Genomic DNA, 25776 nt, shown 5'->3' on the forward strand with positions numbered 1-25776 from the left:
AGTAAAAGCATAAAATCCACTAAAAACCAACAAACTATGTTCTCAGTCAACTTTGCAACTACAATTCATCATCTTTTCAGGAAGGGTCTCGCATCGGAGCCTTTTGGCAAGTCCACATAATCAACCATCATTTAATCTTCCATGATTGCTAACACTCACCTTATACCCATGAGCAAGAAGTTTCAATCACACACATAGAAATATAGGGGCTTATAGGTTTGCCTCCCAACGTTTTCACCTCAAGGGTGATGTCAACAATAATAACTCATGCTCACTCATATCCAACTGGATATATGTGTCTAGATCTTTCATCACCACATGATGCTTGCAAAAAGAGAAAATAAAAAAGGAATAGGGGAGAATACTTTGACTCTGGCATAAAAGTAAATAGATGAAAGTAAAAGATAGGCCCTTCGCAGAGGGAAGTAGAGGTTGTCATGCGCTTTTTGGTTTGTATGCCAAATCCCTTAATGCGAAAGAACATCATGTTATATTGTCCCTTATGATAGCAACCTTTATTATGCAGTCCGTCACTTTTATTACTTTGCCATCGCAAGTTCATACAACACTCAATTTTCTCACACTAAATGATCAAACACTTTTCGAACCAATTTTTATCGCCTTATTGCGCCGATGACAACTTGAAGGATCTTACTCAATCCATGGGTAGGTATGGTGGAATCTCAAAACAAGATTCGGGTTTAGGGTTTTTGGATGCACAGGTAGTATCTCTACTTAGTGTGGAATTTTGGCTAGCAAAGACATTGAGCAAGCACCACATGTTGAAGGATCTATGAAAATATAACTTTTGTGTGAATATGAACAAACATAAATCATTACATTGTCTTCCTTGGCCAACGTCAACAATTTTGACATATAATATTCAATGGGGGCTCACAATCATAAAAGATGTCCACGATAGTGTATTTGCATGTGAATCTTCTCTTCCCTTATTAATTCTTTCTTGAGTTGCATCATTGACCAATGATGTGTTTGTCAATCTCCAATAAATTTTACCACTTATACTTTTACTTATGTGATGTCACTACTTACCATAAGATTAGCATATGATCTTTTCCAATTATTTCATTTTATTTGATTGCAACATAAAAGTAAAGAAGCAAAAACTCAAACTAAACTTTATTATATAACTCTCGCTCAATTACATAGATAGATCACAAGAACTAATACTCGAAGATAGATCATGCTAAACTTTTATTCAACTAACTCATGATAAAACTAAAGATCGAACTAAAATAGGTAAAGGCGATAAAAGTGATGGTGATACGATACCGGGGCATCTCCCCCAAGCTTGACAAAAGCTAAGGGGAGTGCCCATACCCATGTACTCAAGTCTCCTTTAGTGGGGAAGATGATGATGGTGGTGGTGGTGAGGTCATGTTCTTCTTCTCCAGCTTGCGTCGGAGGCTAAAATTATCCTCCCTAAGATCCTCATTCTCTAGCTCAAGCTTTAATATCTTCTTGCATAATGCTGCCTTGCTATCTTGTAGAAAATGAGAAGGGATAGATTGGGTTTTAGTTTTGTTGGTGAGGCTTGACTTCTTGAGCTCCACATGTGTATCTCCAAGTTGAGGTAGTGTAACTTCATCTTCATCTGAGGATGCATCCTCCATATCATCCGGATCGATGTCCTCCTCATCCCTGAACCAAAAATATGGGAAGGTCTTCTTAAAGACATTTGGATTGAGAGGCTGGTGAGAAACATGCCTCTCTCCCTCTGAATCTTGAGACAACATATTTTTAGATCTGTTAGAAAGACAGCAAGAAACAAGAACAGAAGATTTCTCCGTGATGAAGTGGTCAATACGTTCGGGGGGTATACAAAGATTTTTTTATCTTGAGAAATAAGCAAACGTGAGGAAAACGGAGTCGGGAAGGTTCCCGAGGTGGGCACAACCCACCTGGGCGCGCCAAGGAGGGCAAGCGCGCCTTGGTGTATCGTGCCCTCCTCGGTTGCCTTCCTGATTGTTTCTTATTTTCCTAATTTTTGTTGTATTCCAAAACTAACAGAAAATTTTCGGAGTTCGTTTACTTACTGTATCACGTACCTCCTCTTTTTTAGGATTCTGGAGTGTTCTGGAAGGTTTCTTTTATGTGTTCTTCCGGTGTCATGGTTTGGATAATATTGCTTTCAACATTAATAGGCCTACCAGAGATATAATGTTTGATGCTTTGTCCATTGACCACCTTCGGGTTTGTACCTTCGGCATTATTGATCTTAATGGTTCTAGAACGGTAAACCTCTTCGATAATATAAGGTCCTTCCCACCTGGAAAGAAGTTTCCCTGCAAAGAATCTAAAACGAGACTTGTACAAAAGAACATATTCTCCAACTTTGAATTCCCGCTTTTGGATTCTTTTTCCATGCCATCTTTTAACTTTTTCTCTGAATAATTTGGCATTTTCATAAGCTTGGGTTCTCCATTCATCTAGTGAGCTAATATCAAATAACCTCTTTTCACCGGCAAGTTTGAAATCATAGTTGAGTTCTTTAATTGCCCAATATGCTTTATGTTCTAACTGAAGAGGCAAATGACAAGCTTTTCCATAAACCATTTTATAAGAAGACATACCCATAGGATTTTTGTAAGCTGTTCTGTAAGCCCAAAGTGCATCATCTAATTTCTTAGACCAATTCTTTCGGGACCTATTGACAGTGTTTTGTAATATTAATTTTATTTCTCTATTGCTAACAACTTGACCACTAGATTGAGGATGATAGGGAGACAACTCTATGTTTAACATCATATTTAGCAAGCATTTTACGGAAGGCACCATGAATAAAGTGTGAACCACCATCATTCATAAAATATCTAGGGACTCCAAACCTTGGGAAAATAATTTCTTTAAGCATTTTAATGGAAGTGTTGTGATCAACACTGCTAGTTGGAATAGCTTCTACCCACTTAGTAACATAATCAACAACAACCAAAATATGAGTATACCCATTAGAGGAAGGAAAAGATCCCATATAATCAAAACCCCAAACATCAAATGGTTCAACAACAACAGAATAATTCATAGGCATTTCCTGACGCTTACCGATATTACCAATTCTTTGACATTCTTCACAAGATAAGACAAACTTATGGGCATCCTTGAAGAGAGTAGGCCAATAAAAACCAGATTGCAATACCTTGTGAGCAGTTCTATCTCCCGCATGATGTCCTCCATAAGCTTCAGAATGACATTTCCGTAGGATTTGTTCCCGTTCATGCTCAAGTACACAATGTTTAATAATACCATCTACTCCTTCTTTATAAAGATGTGGGTCATCCCAAAAATAATGTCTTAAATCATAAAAGATTTTTTTTTTCTTTTGGTATGTGAAACTAGGTGGTATATATTTAGCAACAATGTAATTAGCATAGTTAGCATATGATACGTCTCCAACGTATCTATAATTTTTTATTGTTCCATGATACTATATTATCTGTTTTTGATGTTTTATATGCATTAATATGCAATTTTATATGATTTTTGGGACTAACCTATTAACCTAGAGCCCAGTGCCAGTTTATGTTTTTTCCTTGTTTTAGAGTTTCGCAGAAAAGGAATACAAAACGGAGTCCAAACGGAATGAAACCTTCGCGATGATTTTTCTTGGACCAGAAGGCATCCAGAGGACTTGGAGTGCAAGTTAGAGAAGCCACGAGGCGTCCACAAGGTTGGAGGGTGCGCCCAGGGGGGTAGGGCGCAGCCCCGCCCTTGTGGGCCCCTCGTGACTCCACCGACCTATTTCTTCCGCCTATATATTCTCAAATACCCCAAAACCTTCCAGGGGAGCCACGAAACCACTTTTCCACCGCCGCAACCTTATGTACCCATGAGATCCCATCTAGGGGCCTTTTCTGGCATCCTACTGGAGGTGGATTTGATCACGGAGGGCTTCTACATCAACACCATCACTTCTCCGATGAAGCGTGAGTAGTTTACCACAGACCGACGGGTCCATAGCTAGTAGCTAGATGGCCTCTTCTCTCTCTTTGATTCTCAATACAAAGTTCTCAATGTTCTTGGAGATCTATTCGATGTAATACTTTTTTGCGGTGTGTTTGCCGAGATCCGATGAATTGTGGATTTATGATCAGCTTATGTATGAATATTATTTGAATCTCCTCTGGATTCTTATATGCATGATTTGATATCTTTGCAAGTCTCTTCGAACTATCGATTTGGTTTGGCCAACTAGATTGGTTTTTCTTGCAATGGGAGAAGTGCTTAGCTTTGGGTTCAATCCTGCGGTGCTCGATCCTAGTGACAAAAGGGGAACTGACACGTATTGTATTGTTGCCATCGAGGATAACAAGATGGGGTTTTCATCATATTGCTTGAGTTAATCCGTCTACATCATGTCATCTTACCTAATGCGTTACTCTATTCTTATGAACTTAATACTCTAGATGCAGGCAGGAGTCGGTCGATGTGTGGAGTAATAGTAGTAGATGCAGAATCGTTTTGGTCTACTTGACACGGAAATGTGCCTATATTCATGATTATTGCCTTAGATATCGTCATAACTTTGTGCTTTTCTATCAATTGCTCAGCAGTAATTTGTTCACCCACCGTAATATTTTCTATCCTGAGAGAAGCCTCTAGTGAAACCTATGGCCCCCGGGTCTATTTTCCATCATATAAGTTTCCGACCTACAATTTTAGTTTCCTATTTACTTTCTTCGCAATCTTTTACTTTCCGTTCCATAAACCAAAAATACCAAAAATATTACTTTACCGTTTATCCATCTATATCAGATCTCACTTTGCAAATAACTGTGAAGGGATTGACAACCCCTTTGTCGTGTTGGGTGCAAGTTGGTGTTTGTTTGTGCAGGTATACGGTGGCTTGTTGCGTTGTCTTCTACTTGATTGATACCTTGGTTCTCAAAAGCTGAGGGAAATACTTACTCTACTTTGCTGCATCACCCTTTCCTCTTCAAGGGAAAAACCAACACAAGCTCAAGAGGTAGCAGCATACCAAGGTGTGTTGTGAGAAACAGTTGTTGCAGCTAGTTGTTCATCAGGAAAACTATCATCAATAGGTAGTGGGTCATCAAGAATATTTCCTAACCTAGAAAAGTTATCTGCTACGGGGTTCTCAGCTCCTTTCCTATCAATGATATGTTAATCAAATTCTTGTAGCAAGAGAACCCACCTAATGAGTCTAGGTTTAACATCTTTCTTTTCCATAAGATATTTTATAGCAGCATGATCAACGTGAACAATTACTTTGGAATAAACAATGTAAGATCTGAATTAATCACAAGCAAACACAACTGCTAAAAATTATTTTTTAGTAGTAGCATAATTTCTTTGGGCACTGTCTAGAGTTTTACTAGCATAATGGATGACATTTAATTTCTTATCAACTCTTTGTCCTAGAATAGCACCACCAGCATAATCACTAGCAACACATATAATTTCAAAAGGCAAGTTCCAATCAGGTGGTTGAACTATAGGTGCGGAAGTTAAGAGTTTCTTAAGTGTTTCGAAGGCTTCTACACAATCATCATAAAAAACAAATGGAATATCCTTTTGTAAAAGATTAATAAGAGGCCTAGAAATATTAGACAAGTCTTTAATAAACCTCCTATAAAAACTAGCACGACCAAGGAAACTACGAATACCTTTTATTTGGGACATGGCATTTTGTGAATTGCATCAACTTTAGCTTTATCCACCTCAATACCCCGTTCATAAATTTGATGCCCCAAGACAATACCTTCATTAACCATAAAGTGTCACTTCTCCCAATTCAAGATAAGATTAGTTTGTGCACATCTCTGCAAAACTCGATCAAGGTTGCTTAAGCAATCATCAAAAGAAGTTCCATAAACATAAAAATCATCCATGAAAACCTCAAGAATCTTTTCACAAAAATCAGAGAATATAGCAACCATGCATCTTTGAAAGGTAGCAGGTGCATTGCATAACCGAAAAGGCATACGTCTATAAGCCTAAGTTCCAAAAGGACAAGTAAAGGTGGTTTTCTCTTGATCAGGTTGTGAAACAGGTATTTGATAAAAACCAAAATATCCATAAAGAAAACAAAAGTGTGTATGCTTAGATAATCTTTATAGCATTTGATCAATAAAAGGCAGAGGGTAATGATCTTTTCTAGTAGCTTTATTTAATTTTCTAAAATCAATTACCATTCTATAACCAGTAACAATTCTTTGTGGAATAAGTTCATTTTTATCATTTGGAACAACAGTAATACCTTCCTTTTTAGGGACACAATGAACATGACTTATCCATCTACTATCAGCTCTGGGATAGATTATACCTACTTCTAGAAGCTTCAGTATTTCAGTTCTTACCACTTCTTTCATCTTAGGATTCAAACGCCGTTGCTGATGAACAACGGGTTTAGCATCATGTTCCATTTTAATCTTGTGCTGACAGAGAGTGGGACTAATGCCCTTAAGATCATCAAGACTATATCCAATAGGAGAACAGTGCTTCTTTAGAATTTTTAGTAATCTTTCTTCTTCATGTTTTGAAAGGTTAGCACTAATAATAATAGGATATATCTTTTTCTCATCAATATAAGCATATTTCAAAGTGTCAGGCAATTGTTTTAATTCAAACACATGATCACCTTTAGGCGGAGGAGGACCTCCAAGAGTTTCAATAGGCAAATTGTGTTTAAGTAGAGGTTGTTGTTCAAAGAATATTTTATCTATTTCATTTCTTTCACGCAAGTGCATATCATTTTCATGGTCAAGCAAAGGTTGTTCTAAAGGATCAGTAGGAGGCATAGCCATAGAAGCAAGACCAATTATTTCATACTTACTAGGTAATTCTTTCTTATGAGGTTATCTACTAAACTTGGAGAAATTAAAGTCATGAGACTCATCACCAAAGCTAACACTGACAGTTTGTTTATGGCAATCTATAGTGGCATTAACAGTGTTCAAGAAAGGTCTACCAAAGATTATGGGACAAAAGTCATCTTGTGGGGAACCAAGAACTAGAAAATCAGTATGGTATTTTATTTTCCCACACAAGACTGCAACATCTCTGACAATCCCAAGTGGTGTGTTGGTGTCTCTATTGGCAAGTTTAACAGTAACATCTATATCATTCATAATTTCTTGGTATTTAGATGCATTAAAACTAAGCACCCTTCCAGCCCTCTCAGGCCATCAGCATTTCTAATTGTTGGATCATCACTTTTAGTCGTTTTTGGCTGTCGGATTTGTTGTTAGTCCCACCTAAATCTGGTGTGCAGGCTGACACACGCGTCAGGCTGTGCTGGCCTTTTTGGGCCGCTGCCGCGGTGGCTTTTTTGGGTGTCTTACGTTCAATTGGGCCTACCGGACTACTTGGCCTGTACTAACATCCCGTCCAACATCGCAACACAAGCATAGAACCCTAAAACAACGAATGTTCGTGACCTGGTCTCTTTCGCTTTCGCTGCCAGACTGATGTGGGGTATCAGATTGCAATGGCGGCTACGCTGGGTGTGCAAGGACAAGGTGGACAGCCCCTCGATGGTCCGTTCGGTCGCACGAATGACGTTCGATTGCACAAACATGAGCGCCGCCACCAGATGGGGCGCGGACGCCAGCGACGTGGCCGGATGGGGTATGATAGTCAACAACCATGAAGTTTAATCATGAACGATGATTGACTGAGTCAGCGGACAGCGCCTCCGCTGCTGGGTTCTCCGTGAAGGCAGCGATGTTGGGTCATGATTGATTGATCTCCATGACCCATTGTTCTCCTCCCAAGCCCGCAGCTCTTGCCTCTGTCCAATCTACACAAGCCAGCAGCAACAAGGTGAGCGCCCCACCACCTCCCCCATATGCATTTTTTTCTTAGATCTTGCTCTTCGGTTCTTGCTGTTGATGGAAGGCAGCGTGTGTTATGGATATGTGTAAGTGTTTTGCAATTTTTATTGACGGAAAAGTTGTTGATTATATGTTTCCTTTGGAGCAACCAATCTATACATTGTTTGGTCATCTCCACCCCTCTGTGCTATGAAGCTTGATTTAATTGTTTCCACTAGATCATTTGTATTTTTTCATTTTATTGATAATATTATTGCTTGTTTACTATCTTATCATGACTGGAAAGTTGAAATGCTTAATTCTGATCCAAAATGGCATGATCCCAATCAAGACAAACTATGAATTCTACAAGTAAATAATTAAAATTTCATTTTTAGTCATCTCAGTAAGATATTCTGACTACCAATAAAATAGCATGGTACACATTTCATTGTTTAGTTGATGTCATGGGTACTAATTACGACATGTGTTTCTGATTAAAAAAAGCAATCGATGAGGGGATCCATGAGTGTTTCTTATTCGAACTACATGTATCTTCATATGCTGAATCGAGTCATACAATAATCAATGAGGGGATCCATGAATTGCGGAAGGCAGAGGCTACGAGCTGGAGCGTGGGATACTGCCGTCATTGTTGCCTCTGCTTGCATAGTCTGCTGCCATGCACATAACCCCCCGGTACATACCTATTAGGCACACAGATGAATGTGAGATTTTCATATAGTTCGAGGTTGCCTATTTTACCGGCTTGTGAGAATATCTCGTGTAAAATAATAGATGAGGGTAAAATGGTGATTAAGGCTCTTTTATCTCGCGTTGGTTGTCTGGTTGTGATGCTTTTAAATGAAAAGTGGATAATTACATTGACGGACAGATTCCTAATTCAATATATACATATTCTCATTTTAAATTAAGTCTAAGGATGACTGATTGAATGTATAAGCAAGTCGGTATTTATTGCATAAATGCCACCACATTTGGTGTTCTTGAGCTTATTTTCAGCTTGCACATTTTGTTGGGTCCTTGAGGCCACCTAGATTCTGATGAGAGGGGAGCTTGCACATTAGAAGCTAATAGTTTTTTTATCAAAAGATACTCAAGTTTTTATGTAGCATCAAGTGGCTGGCTTGCGATCTTCTTCACCATTTACTTTAGGTATCTCTCAGTTATAAAATTGGGTAAAGTTCATTCAGAAGAAGTGAAGCAACATGACTATGCTGGTGGTCATTTATATTAATTTTTTTGCAAACTATATCTCAATATATTCTTATATGTTTTATAAAGCAGGTGCCTAAATCGCTCCACCATTAGCATGTGGGGTGTATCGTAATTATCACAGACACATAACATGCATGCACATGCACGGAGAACTAAACAATTTAGGCAATTCTCATTTGACACATAGGTTTTATGTTCACAAATTCAAAGATATAGTAAGGACGGTTCCATAATCATACTCAGTTTAGGATTCTCAATTGATAGATGGTGTTCTCTTACTTATATTAGGAAACCGCCTCCTTGGGTACTATTGTTGTTTGCTTCAGCAATATATACCATGTTGTTGCTTAATAGGGAGCAATTATATCTACTTTTCTCGAGAGACTACCCATTTAGTTATTTCCTGGATTGACCTACCTTACTATTAATCACTTCGTTGATACTTCCATATAAGAAATTGTAAGTTGTTTGGCATGTAACACAACTTGACCGATTGTTTCACATTAACCTACTCACATTGGATATTGAGATTAAGAAACCTTTTCTTACTGTAGATTAGATCAAATTCTTCAACCGCAAATATGAGCAAGTACACCTTAAGACACAATGCCATTGCAAAGACATACCAGAAGAAAGCAAAGCATGGTCCATGAAATGATGTATAGTACTCCCTCCATTCTGCAATGAAAATGACAAGGGCTTTCTACACCGCCCAAAAGACAGTACTGCATTTCATAAGACCTTGATATCTACTCAAGATTGAATACAAAAAAAGAAAACAAGGTTGCAGATGCTTTGAGCAAAAGAGATTCTCTTATGATGGCAGTCACTGCAGTTACTCCTGCGTGGAGCTTTGGTGAGTACCACATACTCAGGGTTCTGGTTTTGTCGGTTTATAAGTTTTGATTTGTATTTTTTGTTTGGTGTGCACATAAATGATGTGTTGTTGTATATGTAGACATGTGTTCTTATGCTATAAATCATGGATTGGTTGTACCATGATTTGAGGAACATGGTTTTCTTCATTGTAATCTGAAATACTTCTGATTTCCAATCTTTTCTTTTAGATTTTCTAGGACACACAAGCCTAATATGAACATGGAGAAATAGCCACTTATGGAAATAAGTAGCATGTTCTTCTAGGATGGATAAAATAAACATACATATTTCATGCCTATATATATGAGTGAAAATGACTATCATTCTATCGTAAAAATGGACGGGTGTGGCAACACGTGCCATCAATGATCTAGCAAGGTAAAAGGAATAACACTCACGCTAGCACCTAAGTCACATAAACCAGGATAACAATAATCTCCTATTTTAACTGAGACAACAGGCATGCCAACAACAGGTCTATGTTTATCTTTTTCATCGGGTTTAGCAATTCTAGCAGCTTCATCGCAAAAATAGATAACATGCCCATCAATATTTTCTACCAGGAGATCTTTAATCATAGAAACACTAGGTTATCCTTTAATTTGCTTAGAGGGTTTAGGTGCTTTAATATTGCTTTTGCGAACCACAGTTGAAACCTTAGCATGTTCCTTTATCCTAACAAGGAAGCGTGGTTTTTCAATATAAGCAGTAGGCACAACTGGATCAACATTGTAAATGATAGTTTCATCTTTAACTATGATCGGTTCTTTAATAGGGGATGATATTTAAACTACTTCTCCTTAGGGAGATCAACATGAGTAGCAAATGATTCACAAAAAAGAGGCTACTATCTCAGAGTCAAGCCCATATTTAGTGCTAAACTTGTGAAAAGCATCGGTATTCATAAAGGATTTAACACAATCAAACTCAAGCTTAATACCTGACTCTTTACCTTCATCGAGTTCTGAATCTTCAGAGTTTCATTTAATTCTTTCTAAAAGATCCCACCTGAATTAAATAGGCTTCTTCATAAAAGATCTAGTACAAGAAGTATCGAGCATGGATTGATCATCACGAGAAAGCCGAGCATAAAAATTCTGAATGATAATTTCTCTCAAGAGCTCATGATTGGGGCATGAATACAACATTGACTAAAGCCTCCCCCAGGCTAGAGTGATACTTTCTCCTTCACGAGGCCAAAAATTATATATATATATATTTCTCTCATGAGCTCATGATTGGAATTATATATATATATATATAATTCCGATCATGATGAACTAGATGCATAGGATAATTTTTTTGGTGAAATTCCAATTTCAATTGATTCTAGTTCCAAGATCCAATATCATCGCATAGCCTATACCATGTCAATGCTTTTCCCTTCAAAGATAAATGGAGAACCTGATGGAAATATGCCCTAGAGGCAATAATAAAATGGTTATTATTATATTTCCTTAATCATGATAAAGGTTTATTATTCATGCTAGAATTGTATTGACCGGAAACTTAAATACATGTGTGGATACATAAACAAATACTGTGTCCCTAATGAGCCTCTACTAGACTAGCTCGTTGATCAAAAGATGGTTAAGGTTTCCTAACCATAGACATAAGTTGTCATTTGATAAATGAGATCACATCATTAGGAGAATGATGTGATGGACAAGACCCATCCGTTAGCTTAGCATATTGATCGTTCACTTTATTGCTATTGCTTTCTTAATGTCAAATACATATTCCTTCGACTATGAGATTATGCAACTCCTGGACACCGGAGGAATACTTTGTGTGCTATCAAACGTCACAACGTAACTAGGTGACCATAAAGATGCTCTACGAGTATCTTCGAATGTGTTTGTTGAGTTGGCATAGATCGAGATTAGGATTTGTCACTCTGAGTATCGAAGAGATATCTCTGGGGCCTCTCGGCAATACACATCATAAGAAGCCTTGCAAGCAAAGTGACTAAGGAGTTAGTTATGAGATGATGTATTATGGAACTAGTAAAGAGACTTGCCGGTAACGAGATTGAACTAGGTATGAAGATACCGACGATCGAATCTCGGGCAAGTAACATACCGATGGACAAAGGGAATAATGTATGTTGTCATAAGGTTTGACCAACAAAGATCTTCGTAGAATATGTAGGAGCCAATATGGGTATTGTTGGGTTTCGTAGTAATTTCAAAAAATTTCCTACGCTCACGCAAGATCATGTGATGCATAGCAACGAGGGGGAGAGTGTTGTCTACGTACCCAACGCAGACCGACTGCGGAAGCGGTGACACGACGTAGAGGAAGTAGTCGTACGTCTTCACGATCCAACCGATCAAGCACCGAAACTACGGCACCTCCGAGTTCGAGCACACGTTCAGCTCGATGACGATCCCCGGACTCCGATCCAGCAAAGTGTCGGGGAAGAGTTCCGTCAGCACGACGGCGTGGTGACGATCTTGATGTACTACAGCAGCAGGGCTTCGCCTAAACTCCGCTACAGTATTATCGAGGTATATGGTGGCAGGGGGCACCGCACACGGCTAAGGAATAGATCACGTGGATCAACTTGTGTGTTCTAGGGTGCCTCTACCTCAGTATATAAAGGAGCCAAGGGGGGAGGGGGGCGCCGGCCAGGGAGAGAGGCGCAGGAGGAGTCCTACTCCTTCCGGGAGTAGGACTTCCCCCCCAATCCTATTCCAACTAGGATTCCCAAGGGGGAAAGAGAGAGAGGGGGGCCGGCCACCTTCTCCTAGTCCTAATAGGACTAGGGGAGGGGGAAGTGGTGCAGCCACCTTGGGCTGCCCCTTTCTCCTTTCCACTAAGGCCCATGAAGGCCCATATGGCTCCCGGGGGGTTCCGGTAACCTCCTGGTAACCCGGTAAAATCCCGATTTCACCCGGAACACTTCCGATGTCCAAACATAGGCTTCCAATATATCAATCTTTACGTCTCAACCATTTCGAGACTCCTCGTCATGTCCGTGATCACATCCGGGACTCCGAACAACCTTCGGTACATCAAAATGCATAAACTCATAATGAAACTGTCATCGTAACCTTAAGCGTGCGGACCCTACGGGTTCGAGAACAATGTAGACATGACCGAGACACGTCTCTGGTCAATAACCAATAGCGGGACCTGGATGCCCATATTGGCTCCTACATATTCTACGAAGATCTTTATCGGTCAGACCGCATAACAACATACGTTGTTCCCTTTGTCATCGGTATGTTACTTTCCCGAGATTCGATCGTCGGTATCCAATACCTAGTTCAATCTCGTTACCGGCAAGTCTCTTTACTCGTTCCGTAATACATCATCTCACATCTAACATATTAGTTATAATGCTTGCAAGGCTTATGTGATGTGTATTACCGAGAGATCCCAGAGATACCTCTCCGACAATCGGAGTGACAAATCCTAATCTCGAAATACGCCAACCCAACATCTACCTTTGGAGACACCTGTAATGCTCCTTTATAATCACCCAGTTACGTTGTGACGTTTGGTAGCACCCAAAGTGTTCCTCCGGTAAACGGGAGTTGCATAATCTCATAGTCATAGGAACATGTATAAGTCATGAAGAAAGCAATAGCAACATACTAAACGATCGGGTGCTAAGCTAATGGAATGGGTCATGTCAATCAGATCATTCAACTAATGATGTGACCTCGTTAATCAAATAACAACTCATTGTTCATGGTCAGGAAACATAACCATCTTTGATTAACGAGCTAGTCAACTAGAGGCATACTAGTGACACTTTGTTTGTCTATGTATTCACACATGTATTATGTTTCCGGTTAATACAATTCTAGCATGAATAATAAACATTTATCATGATTATAAGGAAATAAATAATAACTTTATTATTGCCTCTAGGGCATATTTCCTTCAATCTCCCACTTGCACTAGAGTCAATAATCTAGATTACACTGTAATGAATCTAACACCCATGGAGCCTTGGTGCTGATCATGTTTTGCTCGTGGAAGAGGCTTAGTCAACGGGTCTGCAACATTCAGATCCGTATGTATCTTGCAAATCTCTATGTCTCCCACCTGGACTAGATCCCGGATGGAGTTGAAGCGTCTCTTGATGTGTTTGGTCCTTTTGTGAAATCTGGATTCCTTTGCCAAGGCAATTGCACCAGTATTGTCACAAAAGATTTTCATTGGACCCGATGCATTAGGTATGACACCTAGATCGGATATGAACTCCTTCATCCAGACTCCTTCATTCGCTGCTTCCGAAGCAGCTATGTACTCCGCTTCACATGTAGATCCTGCTACGACGCTTTGTTTAGAACTGCACCAACTGACAGCTCCACCGTTTAATGTAAACACGTATCCGGTTTGCGATTTAGAATCGTCCGGATCAGTGTCAAAGCTTGCATCAACGTAACCTTTTACGGTGAGCTCTTTGTCACCTCCATATACGAGAAACATATCCTTAGTCCTTTTCAGGTATTTCAGGATGTTCTTGACCGCTGTCCAGTGATCCACTCCTGGATTACTTTGGTACCTCCCTGCTAAACTTATAGCAAGGCACACATCAGGTCTGGTACACAACATTGCATACATGATAGATCCTATGGCTGATGCATAGGGAACATCTTTCATATTCTCTCTACCTTCTGCAGTGGTCGGGCATTTGAGTCTTACTCAACTTCACACCTTGTAACACAGGCAAGAACCCTTTCTTTGCTTGATCCATTTTGAACTTCTTCAAAATTTTGTCAAGGTATGTGCTTTGTGAAAGTCCAATTAAGCGTCTTGATCTATCTCTATAGATCTTAATGCCTAATATGTAAGCAGCTTCACCGAGGTCTTTCATTGAAAAACTTTTATTCAAGTATCCCTTTATGCTATCCAGAAATTCTATATCATTTCCAATTAGCAATATGTCATCCACATATAATATCAGAAATGCTACAGAGCTCCCACTCACTTTCTTGTAAATACAGGCTTCTCCGAAAGTCTGTATAAAACCAAATGCTTTGATCACACTATCAAAACGTTTATTCCAACTCCGAGAGGCTTGCACCAGTCCATAAATGGATCGCTGGAGCTTGCACACTTTGTTAGCTCCCTTTGGATCGACAAAACCTTCCGGTTGCATCATATACAACTCTTCTTCCAGAAATCCATTCAGGAATGCAGTTTTGACATCCATCTGCCAAATTTCATAATCATAAAATGCGGCAATCGCTAACATGATTCGGACGGACTTAAGCATCGCTACGGGTGAGAAGGTCTCATCGTAGTCAATCCCTTGAACTTGCCGAAAACCTTTTGCGACAAGTCGAGCTTTGTAGACAGTAACATTACCATCAGCGTCTGTCTTCTTCTTAAAAATCCATTTATTTTCAATTGCTTGCCGATCATCGGGCAAGTCAACCAAAGTCCATACTTTGTTTTCATACATGGATCCCATCTCAGATTTCATGGCTTCAAGCCACTTTGCGGAATCTGGGCTCACCATCGCTTCTTCATAGTTCGTAGGTTCATCATGATCTAGTAGCATGACTTGCAGAACAGGACTACCGTACCACTCTGGTGCGGATCTTACTCTGGTTGATCTACGAGGTTCAGTAGTATCTTGATCTGAAGTTTCATGATCATTATCATTGGCTTCCTCACTAACTGGTGTAGGTGTCACTGAAACAGTTTTCTGTGATGAACTACTTTCTAGTAAGGGAGCAGGTACAGTTACCTCGTCAAGTTCCACTTTCCTCCCACTCACTTCTTTCGAGAGAAACTCCTTCTCTAGAAAGGATCCATTCTTGGCAAGGAATGTTTTGCCTTCGGATCTGTGATAGAAGGTGTACCCAACAGTTTCCTTTGGGTATCCTATGAAGACACATTTCTCCGATTTGGGTTCGAGCTTATCAGGTTGAAGCTTTTTCACATAAGCATCACAGCCCCAAACTTTAAGAAACGACAACTTTGGTTTCTTGCCAAACCACAGTTCATAAGGCGTCGTCTCAACGGATTTTGATGGTGCCCTATTTAACGTGAATGCGGCCGTCTCTAGAGCATAACCCCAAAACGATAGTGGTAAATCAGTAAGAGACATCATAGATCGCACCATATCCAGTAAAGTACGATTACGACGTTCGGACACACCATTACATTGTGGTGTTCCGGGTGGCGTGAGTTGCGAAACTATTCCACAGTTTTTCAAATGTACACCAAACTCATAACTCAAATATTCTCCTCCACGATCAGATCGTAGAAACTTTATTTTCTTGTTACGATGATTTTCAACTTCACTCTGAAATTATTTGAACTTTTCAAATGTTTCAGACTTATGTTTCATTAAGTAGATATACCCATATCTGCTTAAATCATCTGTGAAGGTGAGAAAATAACGATATCCGCCACGAGCCTCAATATTCATCGGACCGCATACATCGGTATGTATGATTTCCAACAAATCTGTTGCTCTCTCCATAGTACCGGAGAACGGTGTTTTAGTCATCTTGCCCATGAGGCACGGTTCGCAAGTACCAAGTGATTCATAATCAAGTGGTTCCAAAAGTCCATCAGTATGGAGTTTCTTCATGCGCTTTATACCGATATGACCTAAACGACAGTGCCACAAATAAGTTGCACTTTCATTATCAACTCTGCATCTTTTGGTTTCAACATTATGAATATGTGTATTACTACTATCGAGATTCAATAAGAATAGACCACTCTTCAAGGGTGCATGACCATAAAAGATATTACTCATATAAATAGAACAACCATTATTCTCTGATTTAAATGAATAACCGTCTCGCATTAAACAAGATCCAGATATAATGTTCATGCTCAACGCTGGCACCAAATAACAATTATTTAGGTCTAATATTAATCCCGAAGGTAGATGTAGAGGTAGCGTGCCGACCGCGATCACATCGACTTTGGAACCGTTTCCCACGCGCATCGTCACCTCGTCCTTTGCCAGTGCCCGCTTATTCCGTAGTCCCTGTTTCGAGTTGCAAATATTAGCAACAGAACCAGTATCAAATACCCAGGTGCTACTGCGAGCTCTAGTAAGGTACACATCAATAACATGTATATCACATATACCTTTGTTCACCTTGCCATCCTTCTTATCCGCCAAATACTTGGGGCAGTTCCGCTTCCAGTGACCTGTCTGCTTGCAGTAGAAGCACTCAGTTTCAGGCTTAGGTCCAGACTTGGGTTTCTTCTCCTGAGCAGCAACTTGCTTGCCGTTCTTCTTGAAGTTCCCCTTCTTCTTCCCTTTGCCCTTTTTCTTGAAACTAGTGGTTTTGTTAACCATCAACACTTGATGCTCCTTTTTGATTTCTACCTCCGCAGCTTTCAGCATTGCGAAGAGCTCGGGAATAGTCTTGTTCATCCCTTGCATATTATAGTTCATCACGAAGCTCTTGTAGCTTGGTGGCAGTGATTGGAGAATTCTGTCAATGACGCAATCATCCGGAAGATTAACTCCCAATTGAATCAAGTGATTATTATACCCAGACATTTTGAGTATATGCTCACTGACAGAACTGTTCTCCTCCATCTTGCAGCTATAGAACTTATTGGAGACTTCATATCTCTCAATTCGGGCATTTGCTTGAAATATTAACTTCAACTCCTGGAACATCTCATATGCTCCATGACGTTCAAAACGTCGTTGAAGTCCCGATTCTAAGCCGTAAAGCATGGCACACTGAACTATCGAGTAGTCATCAGCTTTGCTCTGCCAGACGTTCATAACATCTGGTGTTGCTCCAGCAGCAGGCCTGGCACCCAGCGGTGCTTCCAGGACGTAATTCTTCTGTGCAGCAATGAGGATAATCCTCAAGTTACGGACCCAGTCCGTGTAATTGCTACCATCATCTTTCAACTTTGCTTTCTCAAGGAACGCATTAAAATTCAACGGAACAACAGCACGGGCCATCTATCTACAATCAACATAAACAAGCAAGATACTATCAGGTACTAAGTTCATGATAAATTTAAGTTCAATTAATCATATTATTTAAGAACTCCCACTTAGATAGACATCCCTCTAATCTTCTAAGTGATTACGTGATCCAAATCAACTAAACCATAACCGATCATCACGTGAGATGGAGTAGTTTTCAATGGTGAACATCTTTTATGTTGATCATATCTACTATATGATTCACGCTCGACCTTTCGGTCTCCGTGTTCCGAGGCCATATCTGCATATGCTAGGCTCGTCAAGTTTAACCTGAGTATTCTGCGTGTGCAAAACTGGCTTGCACCCGTTGTAGATGGACGTAGAGCTTATCACACCCGATCATCACGTGGTGTCTGGGCACGACGAACTTTGGCAACGGTGCATACTCAGGGAGAACACTTCTTGATAATTTAGTGAGAGATCATCTTATAATGCTACCGTCAATCAAAGCAAGATAAGATGCATAAAAGATAAACATCACATGCAATCAATATAAGTGATATGATATGGCCATCATCATCTTGTGCTTGTGATCTCCATCTCCGAAGCACCGTCATGATCACCATCGTCACCGGCGCGACACCTTGATCTCCATCGTAGCATCGTTGTCGTCTCGCCAATCTTATGCTTCCACGACTATCACTACCGTTTAGTAATAAAGTAAAGCATTACATCGCGATTGCATTGCATACAATAAAGCGACAACCATATGGCTCCTGCCAGTTGCCGATAACTCGGTTACAAAACATGATCATCTCATACAATAAAATTCAGCATCATGCCTTGACCATATCACATCACAACATGCCCTGCAAAAACAAGTTAGACGTCCTCTGCTTTGTTGTTGCATGTTTTACGTGGCTGCTACGGGCTTAAGCAAGAACCAATCTCACCTACGCATCAAAACCACAACGATAGTTTGTCAAATAGACTCCGTTTTAACCTTCGCAAGGACCGGGCGTAGCCATACTTGGTTCAACTAAAGCTGGAGAGACAGTCGCCCGCAAGCCATCTATGTGCAAAACACGTCGAGGGAACCGGTCTCGCGTAAGCGTACGCGTAAGGTTGGTCCGGGTCGTCTCGTCCAACAATACGGCCGAACCAAAGTATGACATGCTGGTAGGCAGTATGACTTGTATCATCCACAACTCACTTGTGTTCTACTCGTGCATATAACATCAACATAAATAACCTAGGCTCGGATGCCACTGTTGGGTTTCGTAGTAATTTCAAAAAATTTCCTACGCTCACGCAAGATCATGTGATGCATAGCAACGAGGGGGAGAGTGTTGTCTACGTACCCAACGCAGACCGACTGCGGAAGCGGTGACACGACGTAGAGGAAGTAGTCGTACGTCTTCACGATCCAACCGATCAAGCACCGAAACTACGGCACCTCCGAGTTCGAGCACACGTTCAGCTCGATGACGATCCCCGGACTCCGATCCAGCAAAGTGTCTGGGAAGAGTTCCGCCAGCACGACGGCGTGGTGACGATCTTGATGTACTACAGCAGCAGGGCTTCACCTAAACTCCGCTACAGTATTATCGAGGTATATGGTGGCAGGGGGCACCGCACACGGCTAAGGAATAGATCACGTGGATCAACTTGTGTATTCTAGGGTGCCTCTACCTCAGTATATAAAGGAGCCAAGGGGGGAGGGGGGCGCCGGCCAGGGAGAGAGGCGCAGGAGGAGTCCTACTCCTTCCGGGAGTAGGACTTCCCCCCCAATCCTATTCCAACTAGGATTCCCAAGGGGGGAAAGAGAGAGAGGGGGGCCGGCCACCTTCTCCTAGTCCTAATAGGACTAGGGGAGGGGGAAGTGGCGCAACCACCTTGGGCTGCCCCTTTCTCCTTTCCACTAAGGCCCATGAAGGCCCATATGGCTCCCGGGGGGTTCCGGTAACCTCCCGGTAACCCGGTAAAATCCCGATTTCACCCGGAACACTTCCGATGTCCAAACATAGGCTTCCAATATATCAATCTTTACGTCTCGACCATTTAGAGACTCCTCGTCATGTCCGTGATCACATCCGGGACTCCGAACAACCTTCGGTACATCAAAATGCATAAACTCATAATGAAACTGTCATCGTAACCTTAAGCGTGCGTACCCTACGGGTTCGAGAACAATGTAGACATGACCGAGACACGTCTCCGGTCAATAACCAATAGCGGGACCTGGATGCCCATATTGGCTCCTACATATTCTACGAAGATCTTTATCGGTCAGACCGCATAACAACATACGTTGTTCCCTTTGTCATCGGTATGTTACTTGCCCGAGATTCGATCGTCGGTATCCAATACCTAGTTCAATCTCGTTACCGGCAAGTCTCTTTACTCGTTCCGTAATACATCATCTCACAACTAACATATTAGTTATAATGCTTGCAAGGCTTATGTGATGTGTATTACCGAGAGGGCCTAGAGATACCTCTCCGACAATCGGAGTGACAAATCCTAATCTCGAAATACGCCAACCCAACATCTACCTTTGGAGACACCTGTAATGCTCCTTTATAATCACCCAATTACGTTGTGACGTTTGGTAGCACCCAAAGTGTTCCTCCGGTAAACGGGAGTTGCATAATCTCATAGTCATAGGAACATGTATAAGTCATGAAGAAAGCAATAGCAACATACTAAACGATCGGGTGCTAAGCTAATGGAATGGGTCATGTCAATCAGATCATTCAACTAATGATGTGACCTCGTTAATCAAATAACAACTCATTGTTCATGGTCAGGAAACATAACCATCTTTGATTAACAAGCTAGTCAAGTAGAGGCATACTAGTGACACTTTGTTTGTCTATGTATTCACACATGTATTATGTTTCCGGTTAATACAATTCTAGCATGAATAATAAACATTTATCATGATTATAAGGAAATAAATAATAACTTTATTATTGCCTCTAGGGCATATTTCCTTCAGTCTCCCACTTGCACTAGAGTCAATAATCTAGATTACACTGTAATGATTCTAACACCCATGGAGCCTTGGTGCTGATCATGTTTTGCTCGTGGAAGAGGCTTAGTCAACGGGTCTGCAACATTCAGATCCGTATGTATCTTGCAAATCTCTATGTCTCCCACCTGGACTAGATCCCGGATGGAATTGAAGCGTCTCTTGATGTGTTTGGTCCTTTTGTGAAATCTGGATTCCTTTGCCAAGGCAATTGCACCAGTATTGTCACAAAAGATTTTCATTGGACCCGATGCACTAGGTATGACACCTAGATCGGATATGAACTCCTTCATCCAGACTCCTTCGTTCGCTGCTTTCGAAGCAGCTATGTACTCCGCTTCACATGTAGATCCTGCTACGACGCTTTGTTTAGAACTGCACCAACTGACAGCTCCACCGTTTAATGTAAACACGTATCCGGTTTGCGATTTAGAATCGTCCGGATCAGTGTCAAAGCTTGCATCAACGTAACCTTTTACGGTGAGCTCTTTGTCACCTCCATATACGAGAAACATATCCTTAGTCCTTTTCAGGTATTTCAGGATGTTCTTGACCGCTGTCCAGTGATCCACTCCTGGATTACTTTGGTACCTCCCTGCTAAACTTATAGCAAGGCACACATCAGGTCTGGTACACAGCATTGCATACATGATAGATCCTATGGCTGATGCATAGGGAACATCTTTCATATTCTCTCTACCTTCTGCAGTGGTCGGGCATTTGAGTCTTACTCAACTTCACACCTTGTAACACAGGCAAGAACCCTTTCTTTGCTTGATCCATTTTGAACTTCTTCAAAATTTTGTCAAGGTATGTGCTTTGTGAAAGTCCAATTAAGCGTCTTGATCTATCTCTATAGATCTTAATGCCTAATATGTAAGCAGCTTCACCGAGGTCTTTCATTGAAAAACTTTTATTCAAGTATCCCTTTATGCTATCCAGAAATTCTATATCATTTCCAATTAGCAATATGTCATCCACATATAATATCAGAAATGCTACAGAGCTCCCACTCACTTTCTTGTAAATACAGGCTTCTCCGAAAGTCTGTATAAAACCAAATGCTTTGATCACACTATCAAAACGTTTATTCCAACTCCGAGAGGCTTGCACCAGTCCATAAATGGATCGCTGGAGCTTGCACACTTTGTTAGCTCCCTTTGGATCGACAAAACCTTCCGGTTGCATCATATACAACTCTTCTTCCAGAAATCCATTCAGGAATGCAGTTTTGACATCCATCTGCCAAATTTCATAATCATAAAATGCGGCAATCGCTAACATGATTCGGACGGACTTAAGCATCGCTACGGGTGAGAAGGTCTCATCGTAGTCAATCCCTTGAACTTGCCGAAAACCTTTTGCGACAAGTCGAGCTTTGTAGACAGTAACATTACCATCAGCGTCTGTCTTCTTCTTAAAAATCCATTTATTTTCAATTGCTTGCCGATCATCGGGCAAGTCAACCAAAGTCCATACTTTGTTTTCATACATGGATCCCATCTCAGATTTCATGGCTTCAAGCCACTTTGCGGAATCTGGGCTCACCATCGCTTCTTCATAGTTCGTAGGTTCATCATGATCTAGTAGCATGACTTGCAGAACAGGACTACCGTACCACTCTGGTGCGGATCTTACTCTGGTTGATCTACGAGGTTCAGTAGTATCTTGATCTGAAGTTTCATGATCATTATCATTGGCTTCCTCACTAACTGGTGTAGGTGTCACTGAAACAGTTTTCTGTGATGAACTACTTTCCAGTAAGGGAGCAGGTACAGTTACCTCGTCAAGTTCCACTTTCCTCCCACTCACTTCTTTCGAGAGAAACTCCTTCTCTAGAAAGGATCCATTCTTGGCAACGAATGTTTTGCCTTCGGATCTGTGATAGAAGGTGTACCCAACAGTTTCCTTTGGGTATCCTATGAAGACACATTTCTCCGATTTGGGTTCGAGCTTATCAGGTTGAAGCTTTTTCACATAAGCATCACAGCCCCAAACTTTAAGAAACGACAACTTTGGTTTCTTGCCAAACCACAGTTCATAAGGCGTCGTCTCAACGGATTTTGATGGTGCCCTATTTAACGTGAATGCGGCCGTCTCTAGAGCATAACCCCAAAACGATAGTGGTAAATCAGTAAGAGACATCATAGATCGCACCATATCCAGTAAAGTACGATTACGACGTTCGGACACACCATTACATTGTGGTGTTCCGGGTGGCGTGAGTTGCGAAACTATTCCACAGTTTTTCAAATGTACACCAAACTCATAACTCAAATATTCTCCTCCACGATCAGATCGTAGAAACTTTATTTTCTTGTTACGATGATTTTCAACTTCACTCTGAAATTATTTGAACTTTTCAAATGTTTCAGACTTATGTTTCATTAAGTAGATATACCCATATCTGCTTAAATCATCTGTGAAGGTGAGAAAATAACGATATCCGCCACGAGCCTCAATATTCATCGGACCGCATACATCGGTATGTATGATTTCCAACAAATCTGTTGCTCTCTCCATAGTACCGAAGAACGGTGTTTTAGTCATCTTGCCCATGAGGCACGGTTCGCAAGTACCAAGTGATTCATAATCAAGTGGTTCCAAAAGTCCATCAGTATGGAGTTTCTTCATGCGCTTTATACCGATATGACCTAAACGACAGTGCCACAAATAAGTTGCACTTTCATTATCAACTCTGCATCTTTTGGTTTCAACATTATGAATATGTGTATTACTACTATCGAGATTCAATAAGAATAGACCACTCTTCAAGGGTGCATGACCATAAAAGATATTACTCATATAAATAGAACAACCATTATTCTCTGATTTAAATGAATAACCGTCTCGCATTAAACAAGATCCAGATATAATGTTCATGCTCAACGCTGGCACCAAATAACAATTATTTAGGTCTAATATTAATCCCGAAGGTAGATGTAGAGGTAGCGTGCCGACCGCGATCACATCGACTTTGGAACCGTTTCCCACGCGCATCGTCACCTCGTCCTTTGCCAGTGCCCGCTTATTCCGTAGTCCCTGTTTCGAGTTGCAAATATTAGCAACAGAACCAGTATCAAATACCCAGGTGCTACTGCGAGCTCTAGTAAGGTACACATCAATAACATGTATATCACATATACCTTTGTTCACCTTGCCATCCTTCTTATCCGCCAAATACTTGGGGCAGTTCCGCTTCCAGTGACCTGTCTGCTTGCAGTAGAAGCACTCAGTTTCAGGCTTAGGTCCAGACTTGGGTTTCTTCTCCTGAGCAGCAACTTGCTTGCCGTTCTTCTTGAAGTTCCCCTTCTTCTTCCCTTTGCCCTTTTTCTTGAAACTAGTGGTTTTGTTAACCATCAACACTTGATGCTCCTTTTTGATTTCTACCTCCGCAGCTTTCAGCATTGCGAAGAGCTCGGGAATAGTCTTGTTCATCCCTTGCATATTATAGTTCATCACGAAGCTCTTGTAGCTTGGTGGCAGTGATTGGAGAATTCTGTCAATGACGCAATCATCCGGAAGATTAACTCCCAATTGAATCAAGTGATTATTATACCCAGACATTTTGAGTATATGCTCACTGACAGAACTGTTCTCCTCCATCTTGCAGCTATAGAACTTATTGGAGACTTCATATCTCTCAATTCGGGCATTTGCTTGAAATATTAACTTCAACTCCTGGAACATCTCATATGCTCCATGACGTTCAAAACGTCGTTGAAGTCCCGATTCTAAGCCGTAAAGCATGGCACACTGAACTATCGAGTAGTCATCAGCTTTGCTCTGCCAGACGTTCATAACATCTGGTGTTGCTCCAGCAGCAGGCCTGGCACCCAGCGGTGCTTCCAGGACGTAATTCTTCTGTGCAGCAATGAGGATAATCCTCAAGTTACGGACCCAGTCCGTGTAATTGCTACCATCATCTTTCAACTTTGCTTTCTCAAGGAACGCATTAAAATTCAACGGAACAACAGCACGGGCCATCTATCTACAATCAACATAAACAAGCAAGATACTATCAGGTACTAAGTTCATGATAAATTTAAGTTCAATTAATCATATTATTTAAGAACTCCCACTTAGATAGACATCCCTCTAATCTTCTAAGTGATTACGTGATCCAAATCAACTAAACCATAACCGATCATCACGTGAGATGGAGTAGTTTTCAATGGTGAACATCTTTTATGTTGATCATATCTACTATATGATTCACGCTCGACCTTTCGGTCTCCGTGTTCCGAGGCCATATCTGCATATGCTAGGCTCGTCAAGTTTAACCTGAGTATTCTGCGTGTGCAAAACTGGCTTGCACCCGTTGTAGATGGACGTAGAGCTTATCACACCCGATCATCACGTGGTGTCTGGGCACGACGAACTTTGGCAACGGTGCATACTCAGGGAGAACACTTCTTGATAATTTAGTGAGAGATCATCTTATAATGCTACCGTCAATCAAAGCAAGATAAGATGCATAAAAGATAAACATCACATGCAATCAATATAAGTGATATGATATGGCCATCATCATCTTGTGCTTGTGATCTCCATCTCCGAAGCACCGTCATGATCACCATCGTCACCGGCGCGACACCTTGATCTCCATCGTAGCATCGTTGTCGTCTCGCCAATCTTATGCTTCCACGACTATCACTACCGTTTAGTAATAAAGTAAAGCATTACATCGCGATTGCATTGCATACAATAAAGCGACAACCATATGGCTCCTGCCAGTTGCCGATAACTCGGTTACAAAACATGATCATCTCATACAATAAAATTCAGCATCATGCCTTGACCATATCACATCACAACATGCCCTGCAAAAACAAGTTAGACGTCCTCTGCTTTGTTGTTGCATGTTTTACGTGGCTGCTACGGGCTTAAGCAAGAACCAATCTCACCTACGCATCAAAACCACAACGATAGTTTGTCAAATAGAC

General features: G+C 40.9%; 1 protein-coding gene across 1 annotated transcript in view; it reads right to left on the bottom strand.

The window, feature by feature from the left end:
• Positions 1 to 1349: 1349 nt before the first annotated feature.
• The window catches only part of LOC147980108 (uncharacterized), a 45841-nt gene continuing 21414 nt past the window's right edge, over positions 1350 to 25776 (bottom strand). The window contains exon 2 of the mRNA XM_087515480.1: positions 1350 to 1767. Coding sequence (XP_087371606.1) covers positions 1350 to 1767 — 418 coding nt within the window. The remainder of the gene's footprint in view (positions 1768 to 25776) is intronic.

This window comes from Triticum urartu, chromosome 3A, assembly GCF_056163025.1.
Source record: "Triticum urartu cultivar PI428250 chromosome 3A, HENAU_Tu73, whole genome shotgun sequence".
NCBI lineage: Eukaryota > Viridiplantae > Streptophyta > Magnoliopsida > Poales > Poaceae > Triticum > Triticum urartu.